Source organism: Notamacropus eugenii, chromosome 5 (genome assembly GCF_028372415.1).
Source record: "Notamacropus eugenii isolate mMacEug1 chromosome 5, mMacEug1.pri_v2, whole genome shotgun sequence".
Taxonomy (NCBI): domain Eukaryota; kingdom Metazoa; phylum Chordata; class Mammalia; order Diprotodontia; family Macropodidae; genus Notamacropus; species Notamacropus eugenii.
The window spans coordinates 333,960,209-333,973,908 of NC_092876.1; the positions used below are offsets into that span (position 1 = coordinate 333,960,209).

Here is a 13,700-nt window from a genome sequence, read left to right on the forward strand (position 1 = left end):
TCCCATAAGCATTTTACAAATATTATTTCATTTTGATCCTCCCAAACCTGTGATGTATATGTAATGTTATAATCCCCCATTTTACAGGTGAGGAAACTGAGGCAAATAGAGATTAAATAACTTGCCCAGAGTCACACAGCTAGTATCAGATGACAAATTTGAACTCAGGTCTTCCTGAATTCGAACCTAGTGAGCTATCCACTCACTATTCAAGCTAAATGCCCCTACTGCACCTGTAGTCAGAGAAACAAGGTTCAAATTCTGGCTTTAACATAACTACTTTGTGTTCCCGGCAAGTTATTTTCCTTCCTTGTACCTTATTTTGCACATTTTAAAGAGGGGGTTTGATTATCCTTAAGGTCCCAACTAAAAATAATCTATGATCCTACAATGAACAAGTCTGTCCTTGGTAACTCATTTAACCTTTCTGAGTCTTAGTTTCCTCAGCTGAAAATAAGGGGCATGGACTAGAAGATCTCCAAGGTCCTTTCCCTAAAAATGCAGGGCACAAGCCAATAGTAAATAACACAACCACTAGATGGCAGTGGTGCATTCCCTTAAGAGAAATTAAATTTTTGGAAAATTTCTATTTCTTGAGTCAAAAAAATTTTCTCAGATTTTTTATAAGTGGCCCCTGCTTCAAAAGAATGATTTGTGTGTTCAGCCTCAAATAGCCTGTTAAACATGAGAGCTGAAAAAAATATCTAATGTTTTCCCCTCAACTACCACTAGTATACATATACTATATAGCACAGTGAGAAGCTTAAATAGATACATACATATTTATCTAGAAAAGATTTATTTCTTTCCCATTTAAAATTTGCCTCAACAACTTTGATACAGGTCATAAAGTGCAAAAATTCTAGAACTAATGAAGATAAGAAGTTATAGCCCAAGAAAGGAGGTAAAAGACATAATACTAAATACCCAGAGAGAGGGCCTTCAAAGCAACCTTGGCAAATACCCCTCAGGCAAGACTAGGTGAAAAAATTAAGGGAACGGAGAGTAGTTAGCCTACTTCTGCGACTAGGTTTCCTGATCGTACTACCTGCACGGTTTATTCCTCCACAAACTCAACTAACCACTCTGCCCACACACTACCCTCTTCCAAACAAATTCACAAGACACAGGAGATACAAAGACCAAAAAGAAACAGTTCCAGTCCTCAAGGAGTTTACATTCTACTGGAGGGATACAATATACCTAGCTGAGGAAACAAAAAGTATTACAAAGTATACAAGTAACATAGAGAAGGAAAGAATAGAGAAGTTAAAGGCAAGATGCCAGTAGAGCATCAGGGGCAGTGTGTTCCCTCTCAAAACTCTTCCAAACAGATATACAGAACACACCAGACTGAATCATGATAGAGAAATTCAATATGTTAGTGAGTCATTTTGCCAGCTCGGGACAGCATAGGCAGACAGTCTATGGACAGTAGGGCCAAGGTCTGACCAGAACTGGCCATGTTAATACTGGGGGGAGGAGGGAGGGGAAGGGGAGGAAGGCTGAGTATTGTTGCAAGAAGAAGCCTCACCATCAAGACTGAAGTCAGGAGTAGATGAAAAGAATGAGTGAAGTCATACCATAACTATTTGGGAAACAAGAATGCTCAAGACACAAACCTACAAGAAGAGAATGACTCCAAAACCTCTACAAGCAAAGTCTCCAAGAACAACACAGCTTGGACACAAACTCAACAAAAAAAAATACAACTTGGACACAAACTCAATAAAATATAGCTTCAACACAAACTCAACAAAACTCCTGGAAGAGATGAAATAATAACCCTCAAGGGTAAAAATGAAAAATAAACTAGAACTATGAAAGAAAGACTTGGAAAGGGAATTAATTTGACACAAGGGACACAAAACCTTGCTCTAGCAATAAAATTCCTTGAAAATTTGAATGGACCAAAGAGAAGTCAATGACTCCATGAGACAATAAGAAATATTGAAACAAAGTCAAAAGACTGAAAAAAAATAAAGGAATATATAAAGTAGGTCATAGCATAAATGAGTGACCTAGAAACCTGATGAAAAAGAAAAATTTAACAATCAATGGACTACCTGAAAGCCATGACCAAAAAAGAGCCAAGAAACCATATTTCAAGAATTCTCAAGAGAAAGCCTGCTCAGATCTCTTAGAACCAGTGGGCAAAGTAGAAATAAAAGGAATTCACCTGTTACTTCCTGAAACTCCAAAATGAAAACTCCCAGGAAAATCAGAGCCAAATCTAGAGCATCTAAGTCAAAGAAAAAATACTGAAAGCAGTCAGAGAGAAAGAATTCAAGTACTGAGAGGCCACAGTTAGGATTATACAAAATTTAGCAGTCACCATTATAAAGGATAAGAAAGCTTGGAATATGATTATTCCAGAAAGCAAAGGTTTATAACCAAGAATAACTTCCCCAGCAAAACTGAGTAATGCTGGAGAGGGTGGGATGAACCTTTAATTACATAAACATTCCTGATGAAAAGACCAGAGCTGAGCAGAAAGTATAAAGTTCAAACACAGGAGTTAAGAGAAACATTAAGAGGCAAACCCAAATGAACAATCATAAGGGACTAAATAAGGATAAACTGCTTACATTCAAATATGAGGAAACACATGTGTCCCATATAACCCCTATCTTCATCAGGCAACAAAGTGTAATTAGACAAGGCCAGGGAGTGTTTTCTTATGTCTTAATGATCTTAAGAATGGAAAGTAAGACAGTTAAATACACTAGTAGGAAAGGGGAAAGAGAAAGGAAAGGAAGACTGAGGAAAATTTCCTCACATAATCAGGCTATGCAAACAGACCTCTATGAAAGGAAGGAGGAGGGAGTAGAGTGTAGCTTACACCTAAACCTTACTCTTTGAACTAGTCATAGAAACTAGTCTTCAAACATTGAAGAAATACATTTTAATCAATGGGAATAGATGAGGGAAAAGGAGTAGGAAAGAATTAGGAGGGAAACAAAGCAAAATAAACTCTAAGGATGTACAAAAATATTTCTAATTCTTTTTGGGGTGACAACAAATAGGAATCTGAGGGAGTGTCCAAATGGTTGAACAACTTATGCATATAAATGCAATGGAATACTATGGTGTAAATTATGAAAGGGATAGTTTCAGAGAAACCTGAGAAAACTTGTATAAACTAATGTTGAGTGAAGTGAGTGGAAGCAGGAAAACAAATGACAACAATACAGTAAAGACAAACAACTTTGAAAGAGTGAGTCTCTGATCAGTATAATGACCACCATAATCCCAGAGGATTAATAATGAAACATTGTGGGGGGAGCGGTGCACACACGTGGGCACATGTGTAGGAAATGGCCAATGTGGAAATTTGTTTTGCTTGACTATACATGTTTGTAACAAGTTTTATTTTTCTTCTGTTCTTAATGGTAAGGGATGGAAGGAAAAGGGAGAAAAGTCAGACTTTTGTGGACTGAAAAAATATAATTTTGAAAAAGAGGGGAAAAGTTCTGGTAGTCCGGGAGGAAAAGGGAGGGGTATTAAGAATTAGGAGGGAAATAAAGCAAAATAAACTCAAAGGATGTACAAAAATATTTCTGGTTCTTTTTGAAGTGGCAAAGAATGAAAACCTGAGGGGATATCCATGAACTGGGGAATGACTGAACAATTTATGTAAAGAATGGCCTATTTTATTTATTACATGGCACCTAATCTGTGCTTTGAAGGAAGCTAGAGATTCTATGTGGCATAGAAAAAAGAATGGAGTATATTCCAAACATCAAGGTAGGCATGGAAGAAGGAATACAACTAAATAACCCTTCATGTGATACTTTATTTTTTTCTTTTCAAAAGAACTATATAAAATTAAGAATTGTTTGCACAAGGCACAGTATAAATTCTAAAACCTAAGATCACACAGCTAGGGTGAAATAGAGTTTAAAGTTCTATCTGACTACAAGCTGCTTCCTGAATAAAGCTTATTTATGTACTACCAGAATTAGGTACTAGTTATAATCTACAGCTATCAACCACATTTAACAAAGTAGAAAAGTGATATTCAAAATAGTTGAATGAGTTGCTCAAAGTTACACAGCTAGTGTCAGAGGTGAGATTCAAAACCAGATATTATTGCCTCCAAGTATAACACTTTATCCACACTGCCTCTATGGCAAACAGTAAAATGACCAAAATGTAAGGAGGTTAAAGAAACAAAAGAAATGATTAATGAAAAAGCAATTCTTTTGAATTCAGGCACAATACTGACCTGATGAGGTCACTATAATCCAAGTTAACAAAGCATAATGCCTTAATTTACTTATAATTTTCATACATGCAGATGTAACAATTTGGTATCAACTTAATACCTATGCCATTGTACCTTCTCAAACATTCAGACAAACCCAAATTCTGTAGAGCACTTAGCATCATCACTAATTTGGATAAATTTTGATTATTTGGTACTGTAATTTAACATTTAAAATGAGTGTGTGCAAGGTCTTATACAGATACAGGTATTTCTACTCTAACAGACCACTTTTAATAAAGAAAAAAAATACTTTCACTAAATTTTCCCATTGTCAATGGGGGAAAGGGAGAAGGAGGAAGGGGTTAAACTTCAAAGTTATTTCAGGCAACTGAAAATTACTGCAGGAGTTAATAAACTTTTTTGTGTCATAGATTCCTTTGGCAATCTGGTGAAAACTATAGACTCCAATGGTTCACCAGCTATGTCTCACCAGTGCCCACAGACAGGAAAGACTACAAGCCCTTGAAATCCACAGTAATTTCAAAGTAGTGGTGGGCATACATAACATTCCAAAGTATCTGCAATGACTATAACATGGCATAAAAATATTTGTGATTTCTACCAGTGATAAAGTCACAAGTACTATTAATGATGCTGTGGTTTATTACCTACATGTGTAATTGACAGAAAACCTAAATTTCAATTATAGGTTGCTTAGTAAAAATTTTTTTAAAAATTTCCCATTCAAGTTCCTGGACTCTCCCAAATCTAACCATGAAATCCTTCATGTTAAGGACCTCTATTCCTTATATAACTGAAAATGTTCACAACATCACTAGAACTAGGAAAAACATGGGATGAGGTGTCATCTTTTTAAAAAGCAATAAACAAAAGTTGCTATAAAAATGACTAGGTTTTTCTAAAGAAATTCTGGGAAATGGGCCATAGGGTTCAGGTTCCTCTGTAAAAGAGATGTGTGTTTGTCCTTTATTGCCGAAGAAGACCATGCCATCAGAGAAATGATGATGACTTTTACTTGACTTTGTTTTGAGTGAGGGAGGGCTGAGGTTAGTCTAGACAGAAGGTGGGAAACCTCTGGCCTCAAACCACTCCTGGTCTAGATAAATACCCATGGTAAAAGGATCTTGGAAAGGATCTGATCAACAATCTCATAATAAAGTATTTATAGAGAGGTCAAGTAGCTTGATGTACTATCCTCTTTAGGAAGAAATCCTCACTTTAACTGAGGTCTCCCAGGATTCTGAACAGAAAGGGTTAATAGACCCTTCAGGCACCACAACTGCAAAATGCTGTTTTTGTTCCTCCTTCCTTTTCAAAGAGGGCTAGTCAGCCTCACTCTCTCTTCCAGAACGATTGAAGTTCAGTGGAGAAACAAAAATCAGTAGATTGATGGAAGGCTGCAGTGGATGACCTTGGCTTCTTTGATGTCTGACCAACCACTAAGCACTCCACAGCCCTTGCATGGCTCTTGGAACAAAATGTTCTGATCTGCTTGGGGAAGTCTATCCATGCGTGAGGTAGACATCCCTCCCCGCAACTTAATGAAGGGCTCCAGGGCAGTGGGTTACTCTAAACTTGGCTTAGTGGGTTGTGACCACAGCACATGCTACAACTTCTTGGAGCCACAGGTGACAGTTGGATGACAGCCCTCACACCAGGAGTATTCATCCTCCCTAGACACCACATACATCCTTATTAATCAGAGGGGGTACCTTCCCTAAACTTCTCAAATCATGCTGGAAAGGACCTTAGAGGTTCTAGAGTCATGGGATCATTTCATAGAGAGAGAAAGAACTTCTGAGGCTAGCTGGTCTAATGCATCCCCATCCCTCACCCCCTTCATTTTACACATGAGGAAACTGAAGACCAATTAAATCAGATGACTTGTCAATTCAACAAACATTTATTAAGCACCTACTGTGTGCCAAGTCACTGGGCTAAGCAATGGGGATACAAGAAAAAGGCTAGGCAGGGCCAGTCTTCACGTATCTTACAACTAATAGGGGAGACAAGGCCAAGCAAAGGGATACAAAGTATCTAGGTATCCTCCGAGATGAATGCCTCCATTTTGCACGGGGAAGTGGCTTGCCCACAGCGACAGGTCCAAGTGGAAGCAAATTGATGACCCTGTAGAACGGCGGGCTAGGGAAATCTGAGGCTTGCCCAGCTGATGGGTTTTTTTAATACCTCCAGCGCCTGGCACGGTGCCCTCACTTAGTAAGTGCTTTAACGTCTGAACTGAACTGAACCCCGGACCTAGGTCCATTGGCCTCTCGGGGGCCAGCGGGGGAGGAGAGGGAGGGGGAGGAGGATAATCTCGGCCTAAGTCGCTCTAGCACAAGGCGCACTCGGACTGCTTTTGAATCGCCCGCCGGGGACACGTGGCCCCCATCACCGCCGCCTCCTCTAGAGGGGAGGTGGAGGAACCCACTTCAAGCATGGCCCGAGGCGGGCTAACGAACGAACCCCAGCCGCCAGCACTCGCCCTCGGACCCGAGGAAGGCGAGCGGGCACCTGACGGCGGGCTTGGCCGACGCGCCCTGCGGAGCCATGGGCCGCACTCAGCGCGCAGCCAGGCGAAAAGCACGCCGGGAAGAAGCGCGCAGTCGCTACCCCGCGCCTGCGGACTAAGGAGCAGCGCGTCGACGCCGTTCAGCGGCCTCAGCCCCGCGGCCACGCAGGCCGTGCACCCAGCCCCGCCAGGCGTCCGCAGCAGCGGCAGCGTCCGCCCCCGCCCCTTTCTCGTTCTCCCGCCGTTACCTTTCCCGGCCGCGCGCGCCGCCGCCGACGTTTCTGCACCGCCTCCTCGCTCGCCCACTCGTCCTCCCTCCGCCCCCTCCCCACTTTAAAAAAAAATTTTTCCCCCCTTAATGAATTGAACCAACCTCATCCTCCCCACTTTCCTAAGGTAATCGAGTTGACTCAGCCTAGTACTGTCATTCGCTGGGCCTAAACGGTGGGAGGGGAAGGGTTTTACGAATCACGTGACTCCGGCGAATTGGCTGGCGGAGGAGCAGATTGGCGCGGCGGTTGAAGGCGGAAGAGCGCTGGAGCGGAGGTTCCCCCAACACGCCTGCGCGATGATCGCCGGAGAAACGAGCGCGAGACTCGGAGCATGCGCATGCGCATCCCTTTCACATTCTTTCCAGGTCTGCTGGTTTGGTTACATTGTATGCTGCTGCTCTGCAGCTGTACCTCCCCTGTCCCCTTGTGCTCACCCCAGGAGAGTCTCGGCTCTTTTCTTCCACCCTTCTGTCCCCTAAGGAGGATACTGGAGGGCAGTGTCGTTCCCTCCCTCTCCTTTCTCTTCTGGCCTCGCTCGTCCCAAACTGCAGTAAGACGAACGTCTGTGTGTGTGTGTCTGTATGTCTGTGTCTGTGTGTCTGTGTGTCTGTGTGTGTCTCTCTCTTCTGTTACTTGATTTTGTATAGTACTTACAACTATTCATAGTCCCAGGGCTTTTATTAAGCAGTATGTGCCATGCCCTCTGCTAATCTAAAAGTTAGCAGAGTTTGTAAATTTCTGAAAGTTTGTAAAAATCTGCCAAAATCTGCCTATTGTGTGCTGCTTCCTCAGGGGTGATAAAACTGTTTTAAGTCACAGCCTCAGCTCTAAATGAGCTTCTGGTCTAATTGAGGTTTCAGGATAGGAATTCAATAGCCATATAAGATTACAATTCAAACATTTTTTCACTGCTTTCTGCTGGAAGTTCTCAGCCACACAGTCAGGAATACAAAGATGAAAATCAGTGATCCTTATCTATACTTAAGGAGCTTACACTGTATGTGACAATTAAAAAGAACAAATTAATCAGTGATGACTTATAACATGTATTCTGATAAGAGGAATAGTAGATGACAAAAGAGGGCAGCAAGCACTTTGAAGAAAATGAAAAGAATGTGGGATACAAGAATTTAGATAAATGCTAAGAAAAAGTTGAAACATCCATGGTTTCATTGATCTGGGTATAAATACTGAAAATGGATCCTTTTACTTTATTGAAGTAAAATTCTTTTTAAAAAAGAATCAAAAACTTGTCAGCCAGCTGTCATCCATTTATGTTTATTTTGAGCTCAGGCCACGTCCACAGACACAAAACAATTAAAGTACATTTGGACTAATTCAGAAAATTAACTAGTTGTGTGTGTGTGTGTTTAATTCACTCATCACCAAATTTCTGAACTGTAACTTGTAGGCCATAGGTCTAAGAAAATCAAAATCACAAAAGAATGGACAGTGAGGTACAGAGGGATGGAAGAATTCTGGATCTGATTGATGATGCTTGGAGAGAAGATAAGCTGCCCTATGAAGACGTTGCAATACCACTGGTAGGTAACATGCTATGAATAAGGGAATGGGTATACCATTGTAAGTAACAATTAATTAGCAAACCCAGCAAAAGCAGAAAGGAGGAAGGGCACATGACTCACAGTGGGAGCAGTTTATCTGGACCAGAGTTATCAAATATACTTCCCTAGTGGGCCTGAATTAAAATTTAATTAAGAAATGTTCTTAAATAAAAATACAGTAGAACAAAGATAATGTTAATGTGTGGTTTTCTAATCAATATACAGCCACAGGGATCCTTAAGAGTTTAATAGGTCTGTTTCTGTTTGAATTTCACACTGCTGATCTAGGCCTCCTAGTTTTGTGGCCCTCCACCTGAAGCAATGAAAAATAGAGAGGAGGGGATGGATGTAAAATTATTTCTTCCAATCCTTTCAAAGCAAATCAGCCAAGGCATAGAGAGGTTAAGTAATTTGCTTAAGAACATAAAACTAGTTAGTGACAGATCTCCTGAATGTCAGTCTAGTGCTTCTATCAATGTACTATATAGAGATAAGTCAAGAATAATTAAGAGTCAGAACCACTGAAATCAATGGAAAAAATTAAAAAGAGCTAAGAACATACCTTAGAACAACTAAATAATATTCTCTTCTTTCTTTTACTTTCATCTGTCATTCAGTTATTCTCTTTGTAAACCTCCATACTTTGATGCTAGACCTTTCCAAGATTTTCTGAGAGATTTCTATTCTCTTCTCTACACCTACCAAGTTTCTGAAAAAAAGACTTAAACTTCCACGTTTGTAGATGTCCCTGGACTTTTAAGTTTAGTCCTGTGTTTGTTTTTTACTGAGTTAAAATTTAACAAATTACCATAGCACTCTTTATAGGATGGTAAAGATGTTGGGGTAATTCATACTTCAGGTCCAAACTGAGTAATTTCTAAAATTGCTTCCAACTTTTTAAGAGACTGTAATTATATTATTTTTCACTTTAATGAAGGCTTATGATAGATCCTATGTATATCATAAGGACCTACTGAAAGAGAAGAAAATAATTGAAAAGAGGTGGAAGAATATTTTTTCTGTTAAGAGGTGGGGGGATGGTAAGGGGAAATAGTCACAGGTCATATGCAGGTAAAAACAACTTTAGCTATTTTTGAAGGAACTATGCAACGTTCATGTTACCTACTTTTAAAAATCAAGAACGGAAAATATAAAACTATTCAATAACTACAAATAACAAAGAGATATACCTTAAGTTAAGGATCAAAAAAGAAAAGGTAAAATGGACTGAGGACCTAAAAGAAAACATTCAAAAACCCCACTTTGAAATAACATTTTTGCTTAACCCTTGAAATAAAGCAAGGATATCCATTGTGTAGGATAAAGACCTGTATCTATCTCAGAAACTTTCACATATGTACCCAGAATTTGAGAATACTTTTCTTAGGCCAATTCAAGTCAACCCAAGAGCAGATTGGAGCCAGTGAATCAGATATTTTCTACCCATGATTTATTGATATATTTGCTTTACACTTCTTTTGTTGGTGTTAATTTTTTATTTGAGCTAAGTTTGTCTACCTTTATTAGTACATCCAGAATCCATCACATTATAGGTGTGAATTCTTCCACCCCTTTCACCAAAGTAAGTCACAGCTTTTCTATACTATAACTGTCTTTGTAAGTCACTGGGTCTGAAAAAATGTTCCTCATTTGATATCCAACTTTCATGTGATTAACACCTCTGAACTTTAATGGTCTCACTTAACAAAATACACAGTGTATTATCATCTCTGTACCCAGAGCCTTCCCTGCTTGGTTGTTGTGTTCATCCTTCATTTTCGAAGAAGACCATGATACCAGAGAAATGATGACATGACTTGCACTGGACTTTGTTTTGAGTGAGGGAGGGCTGTGCAAGGTCACCAGTCTCACTTCCCCTCCTGGGCCATCTGGATCCAGTGACCAGATATTCATCAGGATGACTAGAGAAGGCCCAGGATGCAGTGGGGAAACTCAGACTTTTCAGGTATTCACTTAGAAGAAGGTACTGCCCATTGAGTGAATAGGCCTCTTTAAGAAGTAGTCTGGGAATGACCCTTTAGAAGATAACATAACCTCTTACAACCCAGCATCAGAAGAGGGTTTTAATAGTGAATAGTTAGTAGTGTTTAAAATTTCTTCAAGTACATTTGACTTTCACATAAAATGAGTATTTTTCACTGGCATTAACTGGACCAAAAAATCTTTAACGCATAATTATCCTATAAAACTATAAAATTAACACTGACTTAGAAAATTGCTGATTCTTCTTTCCTTCTACAGCATTTTACCCTTGACAAATATATGCGATACCAAGAAAAAGAAAAGGACCTCTCTTAAAGCAGCAAAAGAAGTAAAATGATCAGTAATGACTCTCGTACTCCCAGGAGGCCTTGTCTTCACTTTCTTTTGCATACCTGATATGTCCTTGTAGATGTTGTTTCTTTTTATTATTGTTATTAATTCATTTGTTTTCAGTTTTTTACAGTCATTTCCATAAGTCTTAGATTTTTCTCTCCCTCTCTCCCCAAGATGGCATGCAATCTTATATGGGTTCTTCACATACATTCTTATTAATCACATTAGTCATGTTGCATTTAAGAGTTAAAATGAATGAGAGAAACCATGAAAAAAACCCAAACAAAAAAAATATAACATGGGAGAAAATATGCTGCTTCATTCTGTGTTCCAATTCCATAGTTTTTTCTCTGGATATGGTTGGCATTTTACCTCGAGTCCATTGGGAATATTTTAGGTCATTGCATTGCTGTGAAGGGCTAAGTCTGCCAGAAAAAGTCCTCGCACACTGTAGCAGTTACTGTGTGCAATGATCTGGTTCTGCTCCTTTCACTCAACATCAGTTCATATAAGTCCTTCCAGGCTTCTCTAAAGTCTTCCTGTTCATCATTTCTTAAAGCACAGTAGTATTCCATTATATTCACATATCACAGTTTGTTCAGCCTTTCCCCCATTGATGGGCATTCCCTCAATTTCCAGTTCTTAGCCACCACAAAGAGAGCTGCTATAAATATTTTTGTACATGTGGGACCCTTTCCCATTTCTATGATCTCTTTGGGATACAGTCCTAGAAGCAGTATTGCTGGGTCAAAGGGTATGCACACTTTTGTAGCCCTTTGAGCATGGTTCCAAATTGCTCTCCAGAATGGTTGGATTAGCTTGCAACCTCACCAAAAATGAATTAGTGTTCCATCTTCTCCAACATTTAGTAGATGTTTCTTGTAGGATACAAGCTGCTTAAGGGCAGGAAGTTTTTCACTTTTTCTTTGTGTCCTCAGGGCCCAGCATGTAGTAGACACTTAATAAATGCTTGTTGATTATTAGTTGAATTTCTGGCTTTCATTTTATGAAATATTTGCTCCTTTGGAACATGTCATTCTGAGTTTTTTTTTCCCATTTTCAGAATGAACTTCCTGAACCAGAACAAGACAATGGTGGCACAACAGAATCCGTCAAAGAACAAGAGATGAAGTGGACAGACTTAGCCTTACAGTATCTACATGAGAACATTCCCCCAGCAGGAAACTAATTAATTTCTTATCTTCCATGGACAGATTATTTTGTATCCAAAATGTTTTCTTATGGGTTCCCAAGTTGTATCTTTAATCTGTGAGCCACTTCTTTGAACTTTTGATTCTTGTTGACAAAGTAGAATTTAAAAATATTTATTCATGAAGAGATAAGTAATTTAGATTGCTTAATATTAGAGGATTTTAACAAATATTTAGCTCCATGGACCTAAATCTCTTCATTAGCTTGTCTTAAACTTAAATATTCACCTACAACTTTGGTTTTGATCCTGTTGTCATAGGTTAGTACAATTTAATTTACCTTTATATTATCTTCAAGAGTAGAAAGACTCAAATAGTAACTGGGAGAATAATGTCAGATTACTGTACTTTACCTTGCTTTTCTGTTCAATGTCATAATCAACCTTAGATGTGAAAAGCTGATGAGTCTGTTATGCAAACCTACCAAGACATTAGGAGAAGAGAACTCAGTTTTATAGTTTTACCTCAGTTTTGTCATTAGCTAGGTAAGGTGCTGCCTCTACTTTAGTCATGTATTTTGAGTTAATGTGTTTAGAATATTGATGCCATTAATATGGACATAAATTATTCACAGATGGATGGAATTAGTATTTTTTTTGTTTTCTTCCATTAAATTTAAGATTTGTGCATAAAATTATTCTTTTGTGTATTCTTTTCAAACAAAAGTACATTGCATAATTTTGCAAACCAAAAATATTAATAAGGTCAAGAAATGTTTAGACAAATTCATGAATTATTCACAGGATCACAGTCATAGAGCCTGAAGGGAGCTCAGAGGTCATGTAGTTTAATCATCTAATTTTATATCTGAGGAATCTGCAGCCCAGGGATTTCCCCCAAGGTCATATGGGTAACAAGTGGTGGAACTGGGATTCTAACTCAGGTGCCATAATTCTTAGTTCATTGCTAGACTTCAGTTTTCTTTCCACTGCAATATGCTGCTTCCCTAATCCATAGCAGCTAATACAAGAAAACGAAGGGCGTTGAGAGTACATCCTCAACTTTGGAGGTCATACGAAGCAACTACCATATTCTTCCACAAAACACTCCCAAGAAAAGTGAACTAGAGAGACCCTCATGTCAGGTACCAGGTTCACTGATGGAGCAAGAAGAGTTAAAGTTCCGCATTAGAGGAGACTTAACTGTAGGGAGCCCTTAGGAATCAGATCACTAATGCGTCTGACAGTGGGCCTCCAGATTCCTGTAAGGACCTCTTCATGATGAAATCCTCATTCTGGCTTCTTTCTTACTTCAGGTCCTGAGATTTGATGTGCCTGAAAAGCTCTGGTTCCTGGCCTGGTGTTCAGTTTACACTGTCTTTAGTTTCTGCTCATTTTTTCCCAGAAAGGCTAGGCTCTTCCTCTTAGGTCCCTGAATTATCCTGTCCCTGGTGCATGATAATAGTCTTATCCAACAGAGGTATGCATGCATGGAGGCCATAACATTGTCTAGTAATGCTATTTTTTATGTTCATATTAGTGTACTTTGAAATATAACAGGAAAAAGGGGGGAACCAAAGTTCTGTCACGATGCCATCTCTGTAAAGCCTTCCCAAGCTATTTGAGCCCTCCC

General features: G+C 39.2%; 2 protein-coding genes across 9 annotated transcripts in view; one reads left to right on the forward strand and one right to left on the reverse strand.

Moving 5' to 3' along the window:
• CEP63 (centrosomal protein 63) overlaps nt 1-7,205 on the reverse strand; it is a 55,323-nt gene extending 48,118 nt beyond the window's left edge. For 5 of the 7 annotated variants that reach the window (XR_011967930.1, XM_072613605.1, XM_072613602.1 and 2 more), the window contains exon 1: nt 7,117-7,201. Coding sequence is in view for 4 of the 7 variants with exons in the window: in XM_072613605.1 (XP_072469706.1) it covers nt 7,117-7,121 (5 nt within the window). In the remaining 3 variants the exon portion in view is untranslated. Of the gene's footprint in view, nt 1-6,991 lie in introns of all 7 variants that reach the window. The other 2 variants (XM_072613608.1, XM_072613601.1) reach the window with 2 other exon arrangements.
• Nucleotides 7,206-7,281: 76 nt separating this feature from the next.
• On the forward strand, nt 7,282-12,762 carry ANAPC13 (anaphase promoting complex subunit 13). Of its 2 annotated transcripts, none has more exons than XM_072613610.1 (3): nt 7,282-7,380; nt 8,427-8,559; nt 11,981-12,762. In XM_072613610.1, the coding sequence occupies exons 2-3, from the start codon at nt 8,461-8,463 to the stop codon at nt 12,104-12,106; spliced, it is 225 nt and encodes a 74-aa protein (XP_072469711.1). In that variant the 5' UTR covers nt 7,282-7,380; nt 8,427-8,460; the 3' UTR covers nt 12,107-12,762. The 2 variants fall into 2 exon arrangements, with proteins under 2 accessions (XP_072469711.1, XP_072469710.1); XM_072613609.1 differs by having other exon boundaries at nt 7,357-7,565.
• The last annotated feature ends 938 nt before the right edge of the window (nt 12,763-13,700 follow it).

Bases quoted from the DNA above. Each gene is read 5' to 3' on its own strand.
- ANAPC13 (XM_072613610.1), top strand. From the start codon at position 8,461: ATGGACAGTGAGGTACAGAGGGATGGAAGAATTCTGGATCTGATTGAT. The intron at 8,560-11,980 runs GTAGGTAACATG...TCCCATTTTCAG, and splicing joins AAGACGTTGCAATACCACTG to AATGAACTTCCTGAACCAGA.